Source organism: Salmo salar, chromosome ssa03 (assembly GCF_905237065.1).
Source record: "Salmo salar chromosome ssa03, Ssal_v3.1, whole genome shotgun sequence".
Lineage (NCBI taxonomy): Eukaryota > Metazoa > Chordata > Actinopteri > Salmoniformes > Salmonidae > Salmo > Salmo salar.
The window spans coordinates 22369199-22394742 of NC_059444.1; the positions used below are offsets into that span (position 1 = coordinate 22369199).

Sequence of the window (25544 nt, forward strand, 5' to 3'; positions counted from 1 at the left end):
AAGCTCAGAAGGACACAAATGACAAATCAGACTGGTTAAAAATACCAAAATCACATTGGTTTATATGTTTTGCTCTGTTTGTAATAAGTTATTTGGCATGTTAAAGAGTCACTCTCAAACCTTTGTATAATTTCAGCCAGTAGTTTTGAAAGTGGTGCTCACGAGCCAAAACGGATCCCCGTTGTTTTTGTACTACGTCATCCAATTTGTGTGATATGTTAAGAATTTAGCAATTTATATGATAGGTTACTAATCAAATTTGTGCAATATGTTACACATTTCTTGTGCTTAAGATCCCGGAGTGCATCTTTAAATTGTATTACTTGTATCAAAGACCACCACAAACAATCTGTGACCAGAGAGAGTAAAACCCATGCAGCTGTGGATTTCAAAATAACACAATAATAGGATGAAACTATAGGTAGTAACATGCTATACAGCACAGAGTATGTGTAACAGTTGTCGTCTGGAAAGGACCAAAACGCAGCGGGTTGTATACTCATCTTCTTTTAATAGGAGAAAGAAGGAAAACCAAACAAACACGTATACAAAAATCACAAAAATGATGAACGACGAAATACAGTCTTGTCAGGCATAGACAGCTAAACAAGCACAACCTGCCACAAATCACAAACACACCCTAATATATAGGACTCTCAATCAAAGGCAACTAGACAACCCCTGCCTCCAATTGAGAGTCCACACCCCAATTAACTAAACATAGAAACAGACTAACTAGAAAGAACATACAAATAGACTAACATAGAGCAGTGACCAAAAAACCCGGAAATAATAAATCAAACACCCTACTACATAAACCATCACCCCGAAACACATAAACAAAATACCCTCTGCCACGTCCTGACCAAACTACAATAGCAAATAATCTTTATACTGGTCAGGACGTGACAGTATGTCTGTCTCTGAAACATTGTATAGTAACATCTTACTGTATGTCTTCAGAGCCAAAATAGGGCCATGTTAAAAACAAGAGAAAATGTAACAAGAACTGACATGTGTTGTAAACAAGGGCACACCTCGGGGAAAAGGATGGCTACTATAATTCACTTTACAATAAGGGGTGGACATGAATGCAATGACTCAAACTAAATGTCAAGTGACAAATATGATAGAGAGGAGTGGGAGGGCGTTACTGTTGTCTTTGTTTGATCTGCCTTGAATCGCAACAGCAGATATAGTTACAGGGGCGTACCGCAGAGCAGTTACCACAATGGTTACAGCTCCCCCTTACAGAAAAACCACATGTGGAGAATCACATCATTTCACATGTGGAAAATAACATGACATTTCATGTGAAACTTCACATGTGATCACATATTTTATCATGTGTAGTTTCATGTTATCACATGTTGTTTTACATGTTGTCACATTAACTTCACATAAGATCCTGTGTTCTGTGAAATTCATGTGGTTTTTCCGTAAGGGCATACTTTACCCCCTGGCACTCTCCCTGTTCACTCCCTACACAGGTCTTATCAAGGTTGACAGTCAGTGGAAATATAGATGTTTTTATCAGTTATGACAGTAATGTGCACAGTATGACTTGTGGCAGCTTTTTTAATGTAACTTTGTTTGGTCAAATATTCAGCAGCATCCAGAAACATTATTTGATCTCTTGTTTAGCCTTTGTGTGTTCTGTAGGTGTAGCCATGGTGTGGCTACGCTCTTTCTGTCTTCAATAATTATTTAAGCTAATGTTGACAGTCAAAGAACACAGACACAGAATATATAGACACAGTGTGTATGTCTGACAATGTCAATCAACAGGCGGCAGCCATTTGTGCAACAACGGCTGTAACATATACGCTCGGAGTCAGGAAGCAGGTGCAGAAGGTGAGTTTAATAATGAGAATAAGCAGATGAACAAAACAGGAGAAGCGTACTGAACGGGAAGAAAACCAATACGGCCTGAAGACTGAGGCTGCTGAGGGCTAAATAAAGGGGAAGTAATCTAGGTAATGATGAAGTCCAGGTGTGCGTAATGTGGGTTGCCAAGACCGATGGTTAGTAGCCCGGACCGGAGAGAGGGAACGGGAGTAGGCGTGACAACCGTCAGTATATTGGGATGAGATCTTTAATGCTCCTTTAAGATACCAATAAACATAGAGTCATTCATCTGTCTTTTACACAGAGATCTAATTTTCCAGATGGACAAACTTTATTCCTTTGCAAGTAAAGAGCAAATCCAAGACAGCCATGTCGAAAACCACCCACACTTTTGTTAAATGATTAATTTGTCAGAATTCCTTTTTTAGTAGCTTCATCCTTCACTTGTGTGTGCCTATAAAAATAACATCTTGGTAATACTTTACTTAGTGTTGATATGTAGCATTCATAAAGCAGTCATAAAGCCTTTATATGCATGGCATATAGAGTCATAATGCCCTATATCACCACTCTAAGTAAAAAGTCTTGATGTTATCAGCCTCACATTCAACTTCAGTTTCCCCCAAGGTTACCTCAGTTTCCCCCAAGGTTACCTCTAGGCTCATTAGGTTGATCGGTATGCCAGGCACTCTCTTCTCTTGATGTTTGGTTTTGGTGCTGTGGCCTTCTGAGAAGCTTCTATTTTGCCTACGCACTACCAGCTCACTCCACAGACACAGGAAGGAGCAGAGTAAAGCAGACTCCTTCATCAGTAGCAGCGCCACGATGAAAGGAGTCTGAGTCTGTCTGTCTGTGTCTAAGAATGAGTACGTGGATCCCTTCTTAAATCATACAAGTACACCCAAAATCTTTCAAACTCAACTTCAAAAGTACGCTATTTTTCAATATGTTAAAAAATGTCAGATCTTGAAAAATGTCAATTTCAAAGACAAATACTATTTTTTTGTCAGTATCGCTAGCATGTGTAATGCAGTCACATCAGCACCAAGGCTGTAGAAACCACTACAGAAGGTGGTGACGTATGTATGATGCACAGCACACGTTGTGTCTTCGCTCTCCATCTTGTCAGAGGGATAATTGGCCACGCCTCCCTGCCTGGGGTGTCCTGTATGGGTGTCCCATGGAGTGTGTCACCAGTGGTGCTGCTGTGGTATGACAGCAATGTGACATATTGAGCCCAAAACACCCCCAGAAACACTGCAGGGGATGGTGGGTGGGCTGGCTGTGTGTACTGTAAACCCAGGCCCTGACCCTTTCCTCAGCCCCCATCCGCCGACCACATGCTGTGACAAGACTGCTTTATATAGCATAGTATCCTAGACTGGCTCCCAAAATGGCACCCTATTCCCCTAGGGCTCTGATCAAAAGTAGTGCACTACATAGGGAATAGGGTGCCATTTGGGTCAGCAGCTCCCGACCACAATAAACAGTGTATCTTCCTAAATCCCTTATGATGAAAAAATGTGTTTAGGAACCACTAGGGGGGAAAAGGAATCACTAAAAACCTAGAGATAACAAAACAATGATTTATATAAACTTGAGGAAGGTGGATCCATGCAGCCGCCCACATCCCACTCCGTATAGCTGCTATGGCCCCGGCCTGATACCGATTTGATACTGCAGTTCAATTGGATTTGTGGACAGGGTTATAAATCGTGTCCTCTTAGTGAGGGTAAGGGGTTGTCAAATGGAGAGAGAACTTTATGCCCTGTTAGGCCTGCTCTTCTCCTGGCTGTCCTCCTCTCCCCCTCCTCTCCCTCTCCCATCCTCTAGCTGTATGTATGGTACAAAGATGTGTATTATATGGCCTAAGGGCAGTGTGTTCTGTCAGATCCCTGTTAAGCAGAAATGTCGGTTACGACCGGTTGCCGCTGCCGGAGCGCCTAGTGAGATGGATACAGAACCAGCATCCCCCAGCAGCCTGCTCCTCTGTGTTGATGGATCACCCTGGAACACTGTGGTTGAGTCCCAAATGGAACCCTATTCCCTATTTAGTGCACTACCTTTTGACCAGGGCCCATATGGTTCTGGTCAATCATTGTGCACGATGTAGGGAATAGGGTGCCATTTGGGAAACAGTCTGTGTTTTACGACTGGCCTAAATGTTAACTTAGAATAATGGCCCCGTGGCTGTGCTGTTTATCTGCTGTAGCTGTGAAACGCAGTGCTGCATGACATTGTAATCCATGACGCCTCGCCCACGCAGGAAGTGGGATATTATATTGTATATCTCTGTTCTTTTTTATAGATTCAGCTATAGCCTATAGAATAGCTGAATCTATAAAAAGCTGAGGTGTACAATACATGTATGTATAGTAGGCTATTGTTGATGGGTCTTAGGATAGCATGATATTATAAAGTTGCAATGTACAAATTGTTCTCTCCTCTTTTCCAACAGGTTGTCTGTTTGAGAAGGAGTTGTGCACACCATACGAGATCTGTGTCAACGGTAAGCCATTTTCATTTCATTCAGATACCATACAGCTATAAAGTAGAGCTCACAAATCAAAGCCATCTGTAGACACTGAAATATTTTTCATCTAAAAGGAAGTGGACATTCATGGCACAATATTAGAGAAAGTGATGACGATCAATTGGAGAAGAAAATCTATTGAACTGATTCTTTTCTCCTCACTTCTTCTCTTTGAACGGTTGGTTCAGAACACAGGACTAGAAAACACAGGACTAGAAAACACAGGACTAGAATTAGATTCTATTTCTATGGTTTAGAATGCACAGGGTGCAACCACAGGAAAGAATAGATAAGGGAACGCCACAGACACAGCTGGTGAGATGGTGTCCACCTCTCTTCCTGTGTGCTCTCTTTGGGCCTCTACTCCCTCAGAATTCATTTGTTTAGTGTGCATCCCAAATGACACCTTATTCCCATTATAGTGCACTTCTTTTGACCAGAGCCCTTTCAGACTTGGTCAAAATTAGTGCACTATATAAGGAATAGGGTGCCATTTGGGACCTTTTCCTCATTTGAAATGTGGCCTTGTCTCTGATCTCATTGTGATAGGAATAAAACAATGCCCTGTGCCGCTGGGGAAAAATCATGTTGATAGCTAAACTATTTTGGCCCAGTTCAGCTCTCAGTCTGTGTTTAGTCTGCGCTGGTTGTCGCCTGGGTTATTCCATTTAACAGACCATATGTCATAGGAAAACACTCCTATGTCAGGAATTCACTCATTTTCAATGAGGAAAGTGGATACTGTCTGATGGGCTATATTAGATAGACACTATGTCCTTGAGGTGAACATAGTTTCATGAATATTGTTCTTCCCATGTAAATATAATCACTTGAATTGACATATCCTATCAAACCATAATTTGATGGTTCTGTTGACTATTATAAATGTTTTTCACTTGCGGATATTGTTATTCATTTGATGTAACTGATGACCTAGTAGGTATGCCAGGTGGGAGACATATTTAAACTTCTCGTGAAGTTATCTCAAAACTTGACTTTTATTCGTTCTGTGTGGGTTAAAGTACAGGGAGGTAGGTTGTATTGTAGGTGTTGCTGTTCACACCCTTCACAACACACTCAGTCACACTTACCAATGAGTCACCAATAGCACCAAAGTAGTTCTACACATCAAAGCAACACACTGTCCATATTTAGGTGGTCCTTCTTTCAAAAGTAATTAAGCTATACTGTATTGGCAATTGAGATCATATGAGCCATAAAAGTTTATTTGATGTGAACAACATCGCATACAGTATATTATGCCTGATATGGTACATATTTTTACGCCACTCCTAATGTCTGAATATGGTTAACCTTCAGACAAAAAAAAATGATCAGTGTAGATTGACGTGCTGCCTAGCAACAGGGTGGAAGTGCTGCTTTGAGTGTATGCCAGCCACTCTGACGCGTTCTCTCTTTGACTACCTGTTTGAAGCTGCTACTATAACTGTCAACTGAGGTAAACTGAGCTGAGGTTTGGCTGACACGTTAGTTTTGGACCACGTTGTGGAAAAGCTACAGTGAGTGAGCACCACTAGCTCAGCCTTTGTCTTTCTCTATGTGGTGTGTGCCAGTGACAGCAAGTCAGTGTTAATGGCAGTTGTCAATTTACCCTGGGCCGCTGCGCTGCCTGCTAGGCACATTGTCTGTCTGAGTGGCAGGATCAGGACACACATGCTCCCTAGGACAGAACCACAGCTAGCACTATAGATGTCCCAAATGGCAACTTATTCCTTATATAGTGCACTACATTTGACCAGGGCCCAAAAGTTGTGTCCTACATAGGGAATAGGGTGCCATTTGGTACAAACCCTAATACTGTTGTTTCCAGGCAGGGAAATGAGACGCACACTGAGAGGCTAATGGGTGATAATGGGACACAGCCCCTCTTATCTCCTGCTTGTTGATAAGCTACTGGTGGTTTGCCAGCCCACGACTCTGTTGTTCTTGCTTTGTGCCCAACAGCTCAGTAGGCTACTATGTAATAATACAATGTTGATAGAGTAACAGGGTTACTACACAGGCATAAGAGCAACTTATTGTAAACTGTTATAATTTGGTTATTATGTGAAACAAATGAGGATTTGGAAGAAACTGACAGATGAAATCGCCACCAAGCTACAAAAATGTTTTTGTAATCGGAGACACTGACATGAATCCTTGTTTACACTGAACATCAGCTTCTGATGATGCTTCCTGGATCCTGAGATAGAGAGGCATATTAGTGGGTTTGGCCATTTGGATGTTCTAGATCACATCTCCCCACCAACAGGGGTATGTCTGAAATGGCACCCTATTCCCAGCCCTATAGGGCCCGGATCAAAAGTAGGGCACTATAAATGGAATAGGGTGCCATTTGGGATGCACCCCAGGTTTGATATAGAACACAAAAGGAAAGGGCCGTCTGAATGGTCGGTCGGCAGTGGAGAGGCTAAGTTTGATCAGTGACTTGACATTTTCACTGTGATAGTTGTCTGAGGATGAGCAGTCCTGAATTTGGAGCAGGATGACCTGTGACATTCCAGGCTCATCTCATGATTCTCAGTTACCTGGCTTCAACAGCATGGATGGAGGCACACCTGGACAGAGAGATAATGGCAAGGAAGAGTTTGCAGTCAAGATCTGACCCAAATGGAGAGCAAGCCTCCTGTAGGTTTTCACTCCAACCCCAGTTGTAACTAAACTAATTCAGCTTATTAACCAGCAAATTATTAGAATCAGGTGCACTAGATTAAGGTTGGAGTGAAAACCTAAAGGACAGTAACTCTCCAGGAGCAGGGTTGGAGTGAAAACCTAAAGGACAGTAGCTCTCCAGGAGCAAGGTTGGAGTGAAAACCTAAAGGACAGTAGCTCTCCAGGAGCAAGGTTGGAGTGAAAACCTAAAGGACAGTAGCTCTCCAGGAGCAGGGTTGGAGTGAAAACCTAAAGGACAGTAGCTCTCCAGGAGCAGGGTTGGAGTGAAAACCTAAAGGACAGTAGCTCTCCAGGAGCAGGGTTGGAGTGAAAACCTAAAGGACAGTAGCTCTCCAGGAGCAAGGTTGGAGTGAAAACCTAAAGGACAGTAACTCTCCAGGAGCAGGGTTGGAGTGAAAACCTAAAGGACAGTAACTCTCCAGGAGCAGGGTTGGAGTGAAAACCTAAAGGACAGTAACTCTCCAGGAGCAGGGTTGGAGTGAAAACCTAAAGGACAGTAACTCTCCAGGAGCAGGGTTGGAGTGAAAACCTAAAGGACAGTAACTCTCCAGGAGCAGGGTTGGAGTGGAAAACCTAAAGGACAGTAACTCTCCAGGAGCAGGGTTGGAGTGAAAACCTAAAGGACAGTAACTCTCCAGGAGCAGGGTTGGAGTGAAAACCTAAAGGACAGTAACTCTCCAGGAGCAGGGTTGGAGTGAAAACCTAAAGGACAGTAACTCTCCAGGAGCAGGGTTGGAGTGGAAAACCTAAAGGACAGTAACTCTCCAGGAGCAGGGTTGGAGTGAAAACCTAAAGGACAGTAACTCTCCAGGAGCAGGGTTGGAGTGAAAACCTAAAGGACAGTAACTCTCCAGGAGCAGGGTTGGAGTGAAAACCTAAAGGACAGTAACTCTCCAGGAGCAGGGTTGGAGTGAAAACCTAAAGGACAGTAACTCTCCAGGAGCAGGGTTGGAGTGAAAACCTAAAGGACAGTAACTCTCCAGGAGCAGGGTTGGAGTGAAAACCTAAAGGACAGTAACTCTCCAGGAGCAGGGTTGGAGTGAAAACCTAAAGGACAGTAACTCTCCAGGAGCAGGGTTGGAGTGAAAACCTAAAGGACAGTAACTCTCCAGGAGCAGGGTTGGAGTGGAAAACCTAAAGGACAGTAGCTCTCCAGGAGCAGGGTTGGAGTGAAAACCTAAAGGACAGTAACTCTCCAGGAGCAGGGTTGGAGTGGAAACCTAAAGGACAGTAGCTCTCCAGGAGCAAGGTTGGAGTGAAAACCTAAAGGACAGTAGCTCTCCAGGAGCAGGGTTGGAGTGAAAACCTAAAGGACAGTAGCTCTCCAGGAGCAGGGTTGGAGTGAAAACCTAAAGGACAGTAGCTCTCCAGGAGCAGGGTTGGAGTGGAAAACCTAAAGGACAGTAACTCTCCAGGAGCAGGGTAGTTCTGGTTCTGAATGATTGCTACATTAATTTATGTATAAATATATACAATGGTATTGAAAGTGTGCTGGATGTGTCTTGATTATTTTCCTCTGTTTGATTAATTTCACTGTAAATGTTAATCAGTTTCCTAGGCTGTATTGTGTACTGTGTGACTTATAATTTAATACCGGTAGTACTGAACGCTTCCTCAGCCTGTCTTCATTCCACAAGGAACACCCTCTGTGTGCTCAACAGTGAAATTGAAACATTGTGTTCCCTGATACAGGAAAGACTGTAGTCAATAAGTGTTCAGTAAAGTATCCGTTTTGACTTTCCTTTTGGACATAGACGTGTACTAGGTGCTTTTTTTACATTGTTTATGGAGTCCTTTTGCAAAGCTTCAATGCAGAACTGATTTTAATTCAATCAATTAAGGTGTTGCTAAAATTAATACAATTTACCTATTTTCCCAAGGTGGAGAAAGCCTTGGTAAGTTCATGCTTTCTTGGAATAAGTTGAAGCAACATTGAAGCAAGGTAAAGTTGAGGTCTTGGTGTGGATTTGTTACTGTGAAGGACAGGTCTTGGTGTGGTTTTATAACTTCTATATTTATACTGTAGTTATTACATTAGGACCTATACATGTAGATCTCTCTGTTGCACCTATCCATAGTTTTGCTGTCTTTGCAAAAAGATGGTTTTGGATGAGCCATTTATGTATGCTTAGCTTGCTTTAGAAGGAAAAGCACATTTGCATAAAATGTTCAATCTGTCAAGTAGGATCACACACACACACACACACACACACACACACACACACACAGACACACATAGACAATGTATTCTATCCTAACAAAGGAGAACCGTGGAAAGCAGATGTTCCACAATTTAGTGCTAATTTATGATCATTTCCGTTTATTTATGATTAATATAAAACCATAAAGATTGTGCTAGTACAAGCGCATACTGTGATTTCCTGAGAAGTGCCTGAAGTTGGCTAGGGGAATCCAACCCCTCCCCCCTCTCAGTAAAACCACAGACTCTAGGTGCTCTTTGAGAGGAGTAGGAAAAGAGGCATCAGATGTTGATGCCCGTTGAAAACCTGCTGGAGCACCACACAAACAAAAGAGGATGCTCTGCTCTGTTCCATCTCCTACTCTGATTAGCTAACGGGGAGTAGGGAACCAACGCATCACCATGGCAACTGGCGGAAACAGGGAACATAACTAAATTGGCCCATTACCCAGCTGTGTCCTAGCTGTCTTCATCCAACATGTCACAGACTGATTCAGATTGCTGTGCGACTCATCACAGCTACAGGTGTAAGCTCTTAACTTGACCTAGCTATCTGTATATTGTCACAGCAAAATAATCCTACAGCAACAGGATTTTAACATTTAGTCCATAATGTTGCTTGATCAGTGGTTAGGCTATTAGCTGGCCAAAAGTAGGCTACATGAAAAGTGCAATACTGTTCATATAACCATGTGTTAGTGTGGGTTTTCAGTGAATTAATGGAAATGACAAAGCTCATCTGCACTTCCTGCAATGCAGGAAAATTCTCAGCAATAAAAGAGTGATTAAATTAAGATCTGTAGTAGGTTTTGGTCTCTGATAACAAGAAAGCCTGTTTGTCTCTACCAGCTCTAAATTTACTAACCCTTATACTGATTAGATACATTTAAAAAAGGAAGAAACCACAGCTTCTCTTCATTTCCTATATAGAATCAAGCACTTAGTAACACTAGCCTGCTAGAGCGAAGGTGGAGGTAAGATGGCGGACTGAATACAGCGGTGCAGATTGCCTCAAGATAAAATCGTAATATTCAATATCTGTAAGTTAGACTAAATATTACCACTTTACATACTCGTGGGTAATAACCTTCAGTCTGTACAACAACACATATCAAATCATAAGGCTAGAGAAATGTATCGACAAATACTATGAAAACAAGCAACACCCAAACATGACGGAGAGTAAACAAGGATAACCAATCTCCAAAAGAAAACGTGACTCCCCGACGGACACAGACGATTTATGCTTTTGACCACCAGGACTGGTAAGGGTGGAAAGCGATCTGTTAAAGTCAATAAATGACAAACTGGGCATACTTGAATTAGTCAGTAAAGATATAAAGGAGTTGGAAGGCGAGCCTCGAGATGAGTGACGAAAAATCTGCGACAATGGAGAAAGAAACAATCAAGCTTAAAGGGACATTAATGAACTTAAAAAGGAGAACATCTTTCTGAGAGAAGCCTTACTTGACATACAAACTAGGTCTATGAGAGAAAATCTGGTACTTACTGGTATCCAAGAAAATGAAGGCAAAATATTTGAAAATGTGGTGATGGAATTCCTTCTTTCAGCGCTTCAGAACCCACGCGAAGCAGTCGATAAAATCCAACTCGAATGTGTACACCGTTTCGGACAGAGAGGACAGAGATATGAGCGCCCAATCGTCGCCAAATTTGCTTTCTTTAACGATAAAATAATGGTCAAATGCCTGGGTAAAAGACTTGCTGGCACAAGAATAGGCATGAATGATCAGTTCACGAAGGAAATTGCAGACCGGGGCAAAGTTCTGTACCCAATCTTCAAGGAGAATAGATTAAAAGGGAAATGTGTAGCTCTTGTAATCTATAAACTTGATATATTGATAACCAAATGTTTCAAGACACAAAGACTACTCCATCGCTATTTTAAATATTACAAAAGTTCCCATAGAGTCGTCGAATAATGGAACACCCAATACAAGCCATGGTAGGGATTGTAATAAGAAATATATATAGAAAAGCAATAAAATTCAACAATTGTTAAAGAAATAAACTACAACTACACTATACCATTCTAGATAGGGAATATTGGAAAATAATTTGTATTAGACATTCCTTTTATAGTATTTTTATAAATTCATAAGACATTATTAGAAGAAAGGATAATTAGCTCAATAATACATCTTCAAATATAAGGAACTGGAACACAAAAGTACTCAATCAACACGGTAGAGATAAAACACAGCAAACAGAGGACATAGAAGGCACAGTATGTAGAGATGTGCGGATGTATTGTGATGGAAGGTCGGGTGTGTGTTTTTGAGTTTGGAAAAGTGTGGAGTTAAGTGAGTGAAAAAGGATACAGTAAGGGTTGCAAATCCCAGAGATCATGTGTGTTTGTGAGACAGAGCTTTCAACTGTGTGCAGATATGGATATAGGTTTTAAAATAAATAATAAAAAATGTTTATTTATTGTCCTATCATGATGGAACGGTCCCCAACCCTATACCCTAGACAGCCACCTGAGCAACCCATACACTAAAGAGAAGTCCTTATCTGTTTTATGGGCCTACTATAAATAGCCTATACGCAGTCAAATCAGAAAGATGAATGTGGTCAGAGACCTACTAAAGCAGCACCGCCCCCTCAAGATCCTGAGCCTCCCTGGCAAGGTTGGTCCTACAATGCTCTCCCCTGATGAGCATTGTAGGACCAACTGATGGGAGAGCATAATATACAAGGAAATTCTCAAAGCTACTAATGAGAACCTTGATGACCTTGTACCTATACGGTGGGAATTCCGGTGGGATGCCCCCACCCAGGTAGTGGCAGTGCTGGCAACACTAGCTGTAGGTCACACTCAGACAATCAGAGAGGGTGCATATTATTGTGGCCCTCGTGGCACAAAATAATCAAAGGACTGACTGCACAGAAATGCTTGGGAAAATGGTCACAACGGGGGTCCAGCGTGCGTGTGTTTCAGGGAAAGGGGGTGTATCTGATCTCCATCACCTAGGACCTAACAATGGTTAATCAAATTTTTACAAAATTTTGCATGCCTTCTCAAACAGCTGCAACTGTATGCATTTGTAAATCAAGTCCTTTCTTGGATGGAACAACTGTTGAGCATCTGAGCTTATGGTTGTTTGTGTGGGAAAGGGGTTGTGTGTGTGTGTTGTATGTATCCCACATCTGTTGAGAGAATGCCGAGAGTGTTCAAAGCTGTCATCAAGGCAAAGGGTGGCTACTTTGAAGAATCTCAAATATAAAATATATTTTGATTTGTTTAACACTTTTTTGGTTACTACATGATTCCATATGTGTTATTTCATAGTTTGTATGTCTTCACTATTATCCTACAATGTAGAAAATAGTAAAAATCAAGAAAAACCCTTGAATGAGTAGGTGTGTCCAAACTTTTGACTGGTACTGTATATATATATATATATACACACTACCATTCAAAAGTTTGGGGTCACTTAGAAATGTCCTTGTTTTTGAAAGAAAAGCAATTTTTTGCCCTTTAAAATAACATCAAATTGATCAGAAATACAGTGTAGACATTGTTAATGTTGTAAATGACTGTTGTAGCTGGAAATGGCTGATTTTCTTATGGAATATCTACATAGGCGTACAGAGGCCCATTATCAGCAACCATCACTCCTGTGTTCCAATGGCACGTTGTGTTAGCTAATCCAAGTGTATCATTAGAAACCCCTTTTGCAATTATGTGGCTCAGTTGGTAGAGCATGGTGTTTGCAACGCCAGCATGGTGTTTGCAACGCCAGGGTTGTGGGTTCAATTCCCACGGGGGGCCAGTACGAAAAAAATAAATGTATGAAATGAAATGTATGCATTCACTACTGTAAGTCGCTCTGGATAAGAGCGTCTGCTAAATGACTAAAATGTAAATGTAAAAAAAATGTTAGCACACCTGAAAACTGTTCTGATTAAAGAAGCAATAAAACGGGCCTTCTTTACACTAGTTGAGTATCTGGAGCATCAGCATTTGTGGGTTTGATTACAGGCTTAAAATGGCCAAAAACAAAGAACTTTCTTCTGAAACTCGTCAGTCTATTCTTGTTCTGAGAAATGAAGGCTATTCCATGCGAGAAACTGCCAAGAAACTAATGATCTCGTACAACGCTGTGTACTACTCCCTTCACAGAACACCGCAAACTGGCTCTAACCAGAATAGAAAGAGGAGTGGGAGGCCCCGGTGCACAACTGAGCAAGAGGACAAGTACATTAGAGTGTCTAGTTTGAGAAACAGACGCCTCACACGTCCTCAACTGGCAGCTTCATTAAATAGTACCCGCAAAACCAGTCTCAACATCAACAGTGAAGAGGCGACTCCGGGATGCTGGCCTTCTAGGCAGAGTTGCAAAGAAAAAGATGCATCTCAGACTGGCCAATAAAAAGAAAAGATTAAGATGGGCAAAAGAACACAGACACTGGACAGAGGAAGATTGGAAAAAAGTGTTATGGACAGACAAATCAAAGTTTGAGGTGTTCGAATCACAAAGAACATTCGTGAGACGCAGAAAAAATGAAAAGATGCTAGAGGAGTGCTTGATGCCATCTGTCAAGCATGGTGGAGGCGATGTGATGATCTGGGGGTGCTTTGGTGGTGGTAAAGTGGGCGATTTGGACAGGATAAAAGGGCTATCACTCCATTTTGCAACGCCATGCCATACCCTGTGGACGGCACTTAATTGGAGCCAATTTCCTCCTACAAAAGGACAATGATCTAAAGCACAGCTCCAAACTATGCAATGACTATTTAGGGCAGAAGCAGTCAGCTGGTATTCTGTCGATAATGGAGTGGCCTGCACAGACACCAGATCTCAACCTTATTTAGGTTGTTGTGGGAGCAGCTTGACTGTAAGGTATGTAAGAAGTGCCCATCAAGCCAATCCAACTTGTGGGAGGTGCTTCAGGAAGCATGGGGTGAAATCTCTTGAGATTACCTCAACAAATTGAAAACTAGAATGCCAAAGGTCTGCAAGGCTGTAATTGCTGCAAATGGAGGATTCTTTGACGAAAGCAAAGTTTGAAGGACATAATTATTATTTCAATTAAAAATCATTATTTATAACCTTGTCAACTTCTTGACTATATTTCCTATTCATTTTCCAACTAATTTCATGTGTTTTCATGGAAAACAAGGACATTTCTAAGTGACCCCAAGCTTTTGAACGGTAGTGTGATATATATATATATATAAATACATGTTTTTTTCTTCTTCTCACAAATAACATAATACATAGGCTATATTGAGACTGTTTTATTCTGCCCCTCCTGCTTAGGCTACTGTAATGCTGCTGTCACATTAAATGTTCTGTTATGAGAATTGTCATGCCAGCTCTGTGGTAAATGTAGTTGCTTGGATGCACTGCTCATTAATGAGAAAATGCTTCAATGGACCACAGATGTAATGCTTTGTATTTAGCATGGAAAGCCTTCCGTTACGAATACCCACCTCTGAAATCATCATGAACCGAACATATTTGTTTAATCATTTACTATAGAGAGCCACCACAGCAGCAGACTCAAGCTGTTTTCCTGGCTGCTTTGTGTTGTGTTGAGTGCGGCTACTCTGCTGTGGGATGTGGGTAGGGGAGCTAAAAAAGAGCACGTCTGTGTCCGTTATGGACCCTGATCGAAAGTAGTGTACTATATAGAGAATACGGAATAGGGTGCCTTTTGGGACGCAACCCATATCTCTACACTGAAGCCTAATGACCTGGAACAAGATATTTTACTGGGCAGGCCCCTGAGGGCCAACCAGAGCCTGACCAGACTAGAGCCATACAGAGTCCCTCTTTTCCCAGACCACTCAACCAGATCGATTACTCTGGCCTCCCCCGGCACAATCTGACATGTTTATTAACACTTTCTACATACCAAATGGCGCTCTGTTCCCTACATAGTGCCCTTCTTTTGACCATACCCCAGGCTGGGCTCTGGTCAAAAGTAGTGCACTATATAGAGAAAGAATAGGGTGCCCTTTGGGATTCAGACACTGAGCTGGATGGGAAATAAAATTCCTCCTACTCTGGCAGCAGCTAGCATCACCATGGTCCATTAACTCACAGCCTCCCACTCAGAGAACCTTCTATTAGCTATAGCATCACTCACAGTTGATTAGCTGCATCGACTGATGCCGTGCATGGCTTTGGTCTACCACACACTGGAGGAACACCTGAAGTGTAGTGCAATGCAGAGATCTTTTTTTCTATTTAGGTTTGAAGCACCATCTTTTTTTGTACGAGACAATCAGAATTCAGTGCACTTATCCACTTCCTGATCATTCATTTATTGGTTTACCCTTATAATTTTTTGTGATATCGTATAGATAGATGGATTGGTCAAGTTGCATCCTATTGAATTGATTGAATATGGGAGTTGTTTACAGTTGCTCCAGCTGTACAGACCAGTGTAGCACAACAAAACATGACCACTTGGCCACATCCAAGCAGAGATAATACATCAGGGACAATCCAACAAGGCATCAGAGACAATCCAACCAACGAGCATCTCCACAATCCTAAAGCAAACCACTCCCATGACAATGGCCTTTAAATTCTCGTTTGCTGTAATCCACGCCGTAAATCAAGTGGAAGGGAGGGGGCTCTGGCTTTGAAGTACAGCTCCAGATACAAGGGTGAAGATGGATGAGAGAGAAGATGTTCCTGACTTAAATATGGACAGCTATACTGTAATTATGAGTAATAATTCAAACGTTGCCATAACTAGAGTACAGTACAGAAGATACAGTGAGGGAAAAAAGTATTTGATCCCCTGCTGATTTTGTACGTTTGTCCACTGACAAAGAAATTATCAGTCTATAATTTTCATGGTAGGTTTATTTGAACAGTGAGAGACAGAATAACAAAAAAAATCCAGAAAAACACATGTCAAAAATGTTATAAAATGATTTGCAATTTAATGAGGGAAATAAGTATTTGACCCCTCTGCAAAACATGACTTAGTACTTGGTGGCAAAACCCTTATTGGCAGTCACATAGGTCAGACATTTCTTGTAGTGTGCCACCAGGTTTGCACACATCTCAGAAGGGATTTTGTCAACACTCCTCTTTGCAGATCTTCTCCAAGTTATTAAGGTTTCGAGGCTGATGTTTGGCAACTCGAACCTTCAGCTCCCTCCACAGATTTGGAATACCCATCCACGACCCATTTTCAATGCCCTGGCTGAGGGAAGGAGGTTCTCACCCAAGATTTGACGGTGCATGGCCCCATCCATCGTCCCTTTGATGCAGTGAAGTTGTCCTGTCCCCTTAGCAGAAAAATACCCCCAAAGCATAATGTTTCCACCTCCATGTTTGATGGTGGGGATGGTGTTCTTGGGGTCATAGGCAGCATTCCTCCTCCTCCAAACACGGCGAGTTGAGTTGATGCCAAAGAGCTCCATTTTGGTCTCATCTGACCACAACACTTTCACCCAGTTGTCCTCTGAATCATTCAGATGTTCATTGGCAAACTTCAGACGGGCATGTATATGTGCTTTCTTGAGCAGGGGGACCTTGCGGGCGCTGCAGGATTTTCAGTCCTTCACGGCGTAGTGTGTTACCAATTGTTTTCTTGGTGACTGTGGTCCCAGCTGCCTTGAGATCATTGACAAGATCCTGCCGTGTAGTTCTGGGCTGATTCCTCACCGTTCTCATGATCATTGCAACTCCACGAGGTGAGATCTTGCATGGAGCCCCAGGCCGAGGGAGATTGACAGTTCTTTTGTGTTTCTTCCATTTGCGAATAATTGCACCAACTGTTGTCACCTTCTCACCAAGCTGCTTGGTGATGGTCTTGTAGCCCATTCCAGCCTTGTGTAGGTCTACAATCTTGTCCCTGACATCCTTGGAGAGCTCTTTGGTCTTGGCCATGGTGAAGAGTTTGGAATCTGATTGATTGATTGCTTCTGTGGACAGGTGTCTTTTATACAGGTAACAAGCTGAGATTAGGAGCACTCCCTTTAAGAGTGTGCTCCTAATCTCGTGTCGTTACCTGTATAAAAGACACCTGGAAGCCAGAAATCTTTCTGATTGAGAGGGGGTCAAATACTTATTTCCCTCATTAAAATGCAAATCAATTAATAACATTTTTGACATGCGTTTTTCTGGATTTTTGTTAGAACAGAGGTGGTGACAGAGAGTGAATGGTTGTTACAGGCAGTAGAGAGACTGATTTGACGCCATAGAGCCAGGCCACTCTCAACTGCCTAGTGAATGTAGCTCCTCTCCGTTTGATTGCGATGGTTACAATCGGTGGTAAAAAAAGAGTGGGCTTTTACCATGGAGGATTTCAATTATGTAACTCCATCAGAGGTGCATCCTCTAAGCCCTTTTTTTATCAGCAGATGTCACAAAGTGCTTTTACGGAAACCCCAGCCTAAATCCCCAAAGAGCAAGCAATGTATGGTGGCTAGGAAAAACTCAGAATAAACCAGACTATGTGGGGTGGCCAGTTCTCTTCTGGCTGGCTATTAAATCTAGATAGTTTTTTATGATGTTCAAACGTTCATACATTTACATTTTAGTCATTTAGCAGACACTCTTATCCAGAGAGACTTACAGTAGTGAATGCATACATTTCATGCATTTTTTTTGTACTGGCCCCCCTTGGGAATCGAACCCACAACCCTGGCATTGCACACACCATGCTGGCTTTGCAAACACCATGCTCTACCAACTGAGCCACAGGGAAGACTATCATAGATGACCAGCAGGGTCAAATAATAATCACAGTGGTCATAGAGGGTGCAACAGGTCAGCACCAGGTCATAGCCGACAGGTTATAGCCGGGCATTCAGAGTTCAAGACAGCAGGTGAGAGAGAGGTCCTACTGTAGCCCTATTAATAAGCTGGTAACACAGATCATTCATCAGTGCTTCAGGGTGTGTTCATTGTCATAGTCAATGTAAGCTACATGTAGCCTAATGTAAATAATAATACAGAAACTCGTATTTAAATTAAATGTAGATATTCAACAACATGCTGTTTGTCGAGTGCATCTTTTACGTCATGTCATTGTTTGCCTCGTTGCTCAAGTGGTTTGCAAGTGATTTCAATTTTTTTAATGGTTGTCAAATCGCTTGGATCATCCTTTTCACTGTGCTCATCACTCTCTCTCCTGTGCAGCCATTTAATACGTCATACATGGACTCTCTCTCCGCAACTTTCCCTGACATTCAGCAAATTAGCAAGAGCAAGCCTGCTTCGCTCCACGAAAAGGCTATTAGGCCTAGTATGATTTTTTTTGTATAAATCTGCTATAGTTTTTGTAGCCTATAGCTTATCCTGGGATTTCAGGAAAAGAGGAATAGCGGAGAGGCTTGTAGCCTATAGCCTATTGCGCATGGGGAATAGCTGGAAGAGAGAGGCTAGAGTTGTGTAGCCGAAGAAGCTAAATATTAGCTAACTATTTGGCCACTCATTAGCTAAATATTAGGGCTATAAATACAGTATTTACCTGTCAAATATTTTTGATTAACAGATTATGAAATGGCAGATCTGTACGTTCCTCCAGGCTGCACTCTGCAGCAGTTGGGCATGCAAATCTTCACTATTGATTTAGGCCTACATTTTTAGACAATAACATAATTCTACCTAGGCTACAACAACATTGTTATCAAGTGAGCAAACAATTATTGGCTAGGTCTGTAAACTGCAAGTGATGTAGGCCAGTTGGATTATTAGGATCCCCATTAGCTGTGACGATTGCAGCAGCTACTCTTCCTGGGGTCCACAAAAAACATGAAACACGACATAATCCAGAACATTAATGGACAAGAACACCTTAAGAACAGAACTATGTGCATTTAAAACGCCACACCTTGCTGGTGGGGTAAGTGCTGTGTGTAAATTGAATATGCAAAACTTAGGAATTTAACACATTAATGCTTCTTCTTCTCCTTTACTTTTAGCCAAGAGAGTCTGGACATGCATAGTATTCATATTAACTCTCTGATTACAGTGAAGAGCAAGACAATAACCGCTCAAACATCCTGTTTTGAATGCTTCATGCCGATATAACTGCATAAAATCAAATACCATTTTATTTAAAATGTGCCGAATACAGCTGTGTAGACTTTACCGTGAAATGCTTGCTTAAGAGTCCTTCCCAATGATGCAAAAAAATAAACAAGAGGAATACATAAGACTGGAGCTATATGCAGAGAGTACCATACAACCTCAGGCTGATTATCCAACCATTTGGATCCATTATGGGTCTATTCTCGACAGTTTACAAGGTCCAGAAAGGTACATTAGCAGGCTACTCATATGGTGTATTTTGATCACATCATCTCTCCCCCCCTTTCAAATTCCCAACCAGGGGTGTTTATAACCAAACGGAAGCAAACAGAGCAAAATAAGAGTTTCTAAAAGACAACTTTAGGTAGGTCCCTCCCCGTTTCGTTCTGTTTGCTTCAGTTTAAGAAACGCTTTGCAGCAGAATTTGCTTAATGAATACGCCCAAGTTATTTTGGTTTCTATATTTTACATTCAGCAAGCAAGAGGAAGCTGTAGTAGTAAATACAATGCTCTAAATAAATGTACAACAAGCTGTTGTAGGCCTAGTCTAGCTTTTCCTGGGATTTCAAGAGCTAAACAGTAATTATTAGGAATAATATGAAATAACAGGCAGCCTAGAAAAAGGAAGAGAACATCTCTTGGCATACAGATATTACGGCCATCCACATGGACTGTTGTCCTCCCCATTAGGTAGCAACTCCTCCAACACCACATTTCATCCATTCACCTTTTTCCCCATTGAGGAACCATCTCCTTTCCACTCAAAAATTCCATTGAACGTTTATAGACTATCTTCAGCAGACAGAGACTGTAAAGAAACCCCTAAATTATTGTGAAGATAACTTTTTTCACGAGCTGTGTAATTGTGCGACGCCATGCTTGTTATTCCAATAAATCACAGAGGTTTTTGGTGCTTTCAAGACAACTGGGAACTCGAAAGAAAAATATATGTCAAATCATGACGTCAGTGATCTTCAAGTCGGAAAGTCGGAGCTCTAGAAAGATGCTTGAGTTTCCGACTTTGAATTCCGAGTTGGATGACGGTTCAAAACGATTTTCCCAGTCGGGGCTCTATATATATATAGTTCCCAGATATCTTGAACGCACTGAAGTCAGAATTATGAGATTTCCTAGTTCCCAGTTGTTTTGAACGTGGCATTTCTACCACTGTTCTTGTTGCAGGCTAGCTTCCCATTTCATCACTACAAGCGCTATTTGATTCGCCAGGTATGCTACACGCACACATTCTGGATATGCCAAGCACAAAGAGGGACTGATCAAATACTGATATTTAATTGATTACAAATTACATGAACCTCCCCTGGACTAAATTGCTTAAAAAAATCACAACAAAAAAGCGGCCAGTCCCTTACCAACATGGACCATTGCCAACGTGTCTGCATTGCACGATTTGAATTGAATCTCACTCAGCGATGGAAGTGATAGTTGTTAACTAAAAACAATGATGAATTCAAAGATTTTGCATTGCAGTGTTACTCTACTGTCTCACATTATTCTGTTGTGCAGTATTATGACAAAGTCTGCATCCTAAATGGCAGTCATAGGGCTTTGGTCAAAAGTAGTGCACTATACTGTATATAGGGAAAAGGGTGCCAATTGGGATGTATACACACTCCAATAAGTGCTGGCTTTCTAATCTTGTCTAGATAGTGGGTTGTTGAAATATGAATCCTGCTGTATTTGTTTCAAATCAAAATCAAATCAAATGTATTTATATAGCCCTTCTTACATCAGCTGATATCTCAAAGTGCTGTACAGAAACCCAGCCTAAAACCCCAAACAGCAAGCAATGCAGGTGTAGAAGCACGGTGGCTAGGAAAAACTCCCTAGAAAGGCCAAAACCTAGGAAGAAACCTAGAGAGGAACCAGGCTATGAGGGGTGCCCAGTCCTCTTCTGGCTGTGCCGGGTGGAGATTATAACAGAACATGGCCAAAATGTTCAAATGTTCATAAATGACCAGCATGGGTGCAACCGGTCAGCACCTCAGGAGTAAATGTCAGTTGGCTTTTCATAGCCGATCATTGAGAGTATCTCTACCGCTCCTGCTGTCTCTAGAGAGTTGAAAATAGCAGGTGAACAGGTCAGGGTTCCATAGCCGCAGGCAGAACAGTTGAAACTGGAGCAGCAGCACGGCCAGGTGGACTGGGGACAGCAAGGAGTCATCATGCCAGGTAGTCCTGAAGCATGGTCCTAGGGCTCAAGACCCCGAGAGAGAGAGAGAGAAAGAAAGAAAGAAAGAGAGAAAGAGAGAATTAGAGAGAGCATACTTAAATTCACACAGGACACTGGAGAAATACTCCAGATATAACAGACTGACCCTAGCCCCCCGACACAAACTACTGCAGCATAAATACTGTAGGCTGAGATAGGAGGGGTCAGGAGACACAGAGTGCATCACCCCAGAGCCCATTGGTCACAGTAGAGCTCAGGGCCCAGTTGCATAAAACACCTTAAGTTAATTTTCCCCTTATCTTTTCCCTTAGTTTCCTTAACTTTAACAATGGAAGGTGCACAATCCATGGCTATAAACTAGCTGGCTAGTTAGCTATAGCTACTCTGTAAACTAGCTTGACATACTAGAAAGTAATAAAACAAGTTAAGAAAAAGTAACTACAAAAACATGGTTGTTTATCTTCTGAAGCAATTTGTTCATCCTGTTTATCCTGTTCTATTTAGCTATCTCACAAAATGAAAGCGAGATCTCTTTTATGGAGGCTTTTAGTCAGTGAATCAGGCCGTCTCCATGGTAACCAGCTACTCGTTCTGCCATATATGCCTTCAAACGACCGTAAAACCCCTTAAGTATGCCCTTACCTAAGGAAATATTTGAGGGGCTTTATGCAACATCCTTAAACAATTCCCTTAGGTAAGGGGAAATTATTCCTTAGGGGAAACATTTAAGATGTTTTATGCAACTGGGCCCAGGCCTGCTGATATGGAGAGAAGGCTAGATGAACCTTCACTGATAACGTCTCTCTATTGATGAGCTGGTGCTTATCATCATGCTGATAGCATCCCCTCTAAAGTGAGAAGCATTATCTCCCATTGAAGAATATCTAAATCTCTGACAAACGCTGATGTAGCAGGGTTGGTACTGAAGGGAGAATGTTGTGCTTCTTGGTGAGAAGCTTTTATCAAAATAAATACTTTTAAAAAAGGCAACTCATAATAATGAATTGTATCAAAGTAATTGTATTGGTACCTAACATTATTACTGTTTGAAGTCTCTGGCTGGGGAACATGAAAGGCAGACTTTAGTAGTGGTCCTTTGTAGCTCAATAGGTAGAGCATGGCTTATTACGCAAGGGTAGTGGGTTCAATAACTGGGACCACCCATACCTACAATGTATGCATGCATGACTGTAGATCGCTTTGGATAAATGACATGGACTGTATATTACCACACTATACAGTATGTTCCTGACTCTTTGTTGTCCTTTCCCCAGATGGAATGTTCGGGAGGTGTCACTCCACACCTGTTCCGGTAGCAGAGGTGTATACGTATGATGTGTCTCCATCTGTGGTTCAGCGCTTCAGGACTCTACTGCAGAAACTCACCCACAGAGGTAAGTACAGTACAGTTTCTCTTGCTGCTGCCGTCACTATCATCCACCCCTGAGTCCTTGCTCCGGCCAAACACTACACAACGCTCACGGATGTTTGTTTCTTCTCCGCAATGAGTCTGGATCTGAGTATCTCCCCGACACCTTCACCGAAAGTAAACACATTCAGGACCGTCTGATTGGTCCAGAAACCGATGGGTTGGGCCAGCGCCAGAACATACATTGGTAAAGCGGCAGTTTGAACGCTTTGATTCAGTGACGCTCGTGCCATTTAAGATTAGGGAGGAAGATTTATTTTCATGAGCAGGGCTTTATTTCTATTACAGCATATTGGATGACTGTTGGATCACCCAGTTCAATGTAACATCGATAGGTTTAAAACGAAAGTTTATAACGTTGGTGCACATGTCGAGAGACAAATTGGAGTAATACCACCTTGCACAATCTTGCCTGCATCTAACTGATCTAGGGTGTAATCATTACAAACAGTTGCAAAAATTTGTCGGTGATCAGACCTACCACTGCTGTGTCGTCAGCAAACTTAATGATGGTGTTAGAGTCGTGTTTGGCCACGCAGTTGTGGGTGAACAGGGAGTACAGGAGGGGACTAAGTACACACCCCTCAGGGGGCCCAGTGTTAAGGATCAGCATGGCAGACGTGTTGCGGCCGATCAGGAAGTCCAGGATTCAGTTGCAGAGGGAGGTGTTTAGTCCCAGAGTCCTTAGCTTAGTGATGAGCTTCGTGGACTATGGTGTTGAACGCTGAGCTGTTGTCAATGAACAGCATTCTCACATAGGTGTTCCTTTTGTCCAGGTGGGAAAGGGCAATGTGGAGTGCGATTGAGATTGCGTCATCTGTGGATCTGTTGGGGTGGTATGTGAATTGGAGTGGGTCTAGGGTGTCCAGGAGGATGCTGTTGATGTGAGCCAGGACCAGCTTTTCAAAGCACTTCATGGCTACCGACGTGAGCGCTACGGGGTGGTAATCATTTAGGCAGGTTACCTTCGCTTCCTTGGGCACAGGGACTATGGTGGTCTGCTTGAAACATGTAGGTATTACAGACTCGGTCAGGGAGAAGTTGAAAAGGTCAGTGAAGACACTTGACAGTTGGTCAGCGCATGCTTTGGGTACACGTCCTGGTAATCCGTCTGGCCCAGCGGCTTTGTGAATGTTGACCTGTTTAAAGGTTTTGTTCACATCGGCTACCGAGAGTGTTATCACACAGTTATTCAGAACAACTGGTGCTCTCGTGCATGCTTCAGTGTTGCTTGCCTCGAAGCGATCATAAAAGGCATTTAGCTCGTCTCGTAGGCTCTCGTCACTGGGCAGCTCGTGTCTGGATTTCCCTTTGTAGTCCGTAATAGTTTTCAAGCCCTGCCACATTCGACGAGCGTCAGAGCCGGTATATTAGGATTCAATATTAATCCTGTATTGACGCTTTACTTGTTTGATGGTTCTTCTGAGGGCATTGCGGGATTTCTTTTAAGCGTCCAGATTAGTCTCCCGCTCCTTGAAAGTGGACCACTTCCGTATTGAGCGAGTCACTGGTACTTCCTGCTTTAGTTTTTGCTTGTAAGCAGGAATCAGGAGGATAGAATTATGGTCAGATTTACGAAATGGTTGGCGGGGGAGAGCTTTGTATGCATCTCTGTGTGTAGAGTAAAGGTGTCTTTGGAATTTTTTTCCTCTGGTTGCACTTGTGACATGCTGGTAAAAATTTGGTAAAACTGATTTAAGTTCGCCTGCATTAAAACTTCTTAGGGCTACAGTGGGGAGAACAAGTATTTGATACACTGCCGATTTTGCAGGTTTTCCTACTTACAAAGCATGTAGAGGTCTGTAATTTTTATCATAGGTACACTGCAATTCTGAGAGACGGAATCTAAAACAAAAATCCAGAAAATCACATTGTATGATTTTTAAGTAATTCATTTGCATTTTATTGCATGACATAAGTATTTGATCACCTACCAACCAGTAAGAATTCCGGCTCTCACAGACCTGTTAGTTTTTCTTTAAGAAGCCCTCCTGTTCTCCACGTATTACCTGTATTAACTGCACCTGTTCTCGTCTGACTCGTTGAAAAGGAAAACGTTTCTTCCAGTCTGCAGTAAGTAATCGCTGTTCTGATGTCCAGAAGTTATTTTCGGTCATAAGAGATGGTAGCAGCAACATTATGCGTAATACTGTATGTAAACATTATCAAAGTGTCCAGTGATTCCATGTACAGTTGAAGTCATACATTTACGTACACTTAGGTTGGAGTCATTAAAACTCATTTTTCAACCATTCCACAAATTTCTTGTTAGCAAGCTATAGTTTTGGCAAGTCGGTTAGGACATCTACTTTCTACATGAGACAAGTCATTTTTCCAACAATTGTTTACAGATAGATTATTTCACTTATAATTCACTGTATCACAATTCCAGTTGGTCAGAAGTTTACATATACTAAGTTGACTGTGCCTTTAAACGGCTTGGAAAATTCCAGAAAATGATGTCATGGCCTTAGAAGCTTCTGATAGGCTAATTGACACCATTTGAGTCAATTGGAGGTGTACCTGTGGATGTATTTCAAGGCCTACCTTCAAACTCAGTGCCTCAGGAAAAGTATAAGCAAGTATAAACACCATGGGACCACGCAGCTGTCATA

General features: G+C 42.1%; 1 protein-coding gene across 2 annotated transcripts in view; it reads left to right on the forward strand.

Annotated features, from left to right (window-relative positions):
- The window catches only part of LOC106599468 (receptor-type tyrosine-protein phosphatase N2), a 151987-nt gene that overhangs the window by 3395 nt on the left and 123048 nt on the right, over positions 1 to 25544 (forward strand). Inside the window, exons 2-3 of one of the 2 annotated variants that reach the window (XM_014190720.2) lie at positions 4307 to 4357; positions 22775 to 22894. In XM_014190720.2, the coding sequence (XP_014046195.2) occupies positions 4307 to 4357; positions 22775 to 22894 (171 nt within the window). Of the gene's footprint in view, positions 1 to 4306; positions 4358 to 10230; positions 10541 to 22774; positions 22895 to 25544 lie in introns of those variants that run through there. The other variant, XM_014190723.2, reaches the window with a different exon arrangement.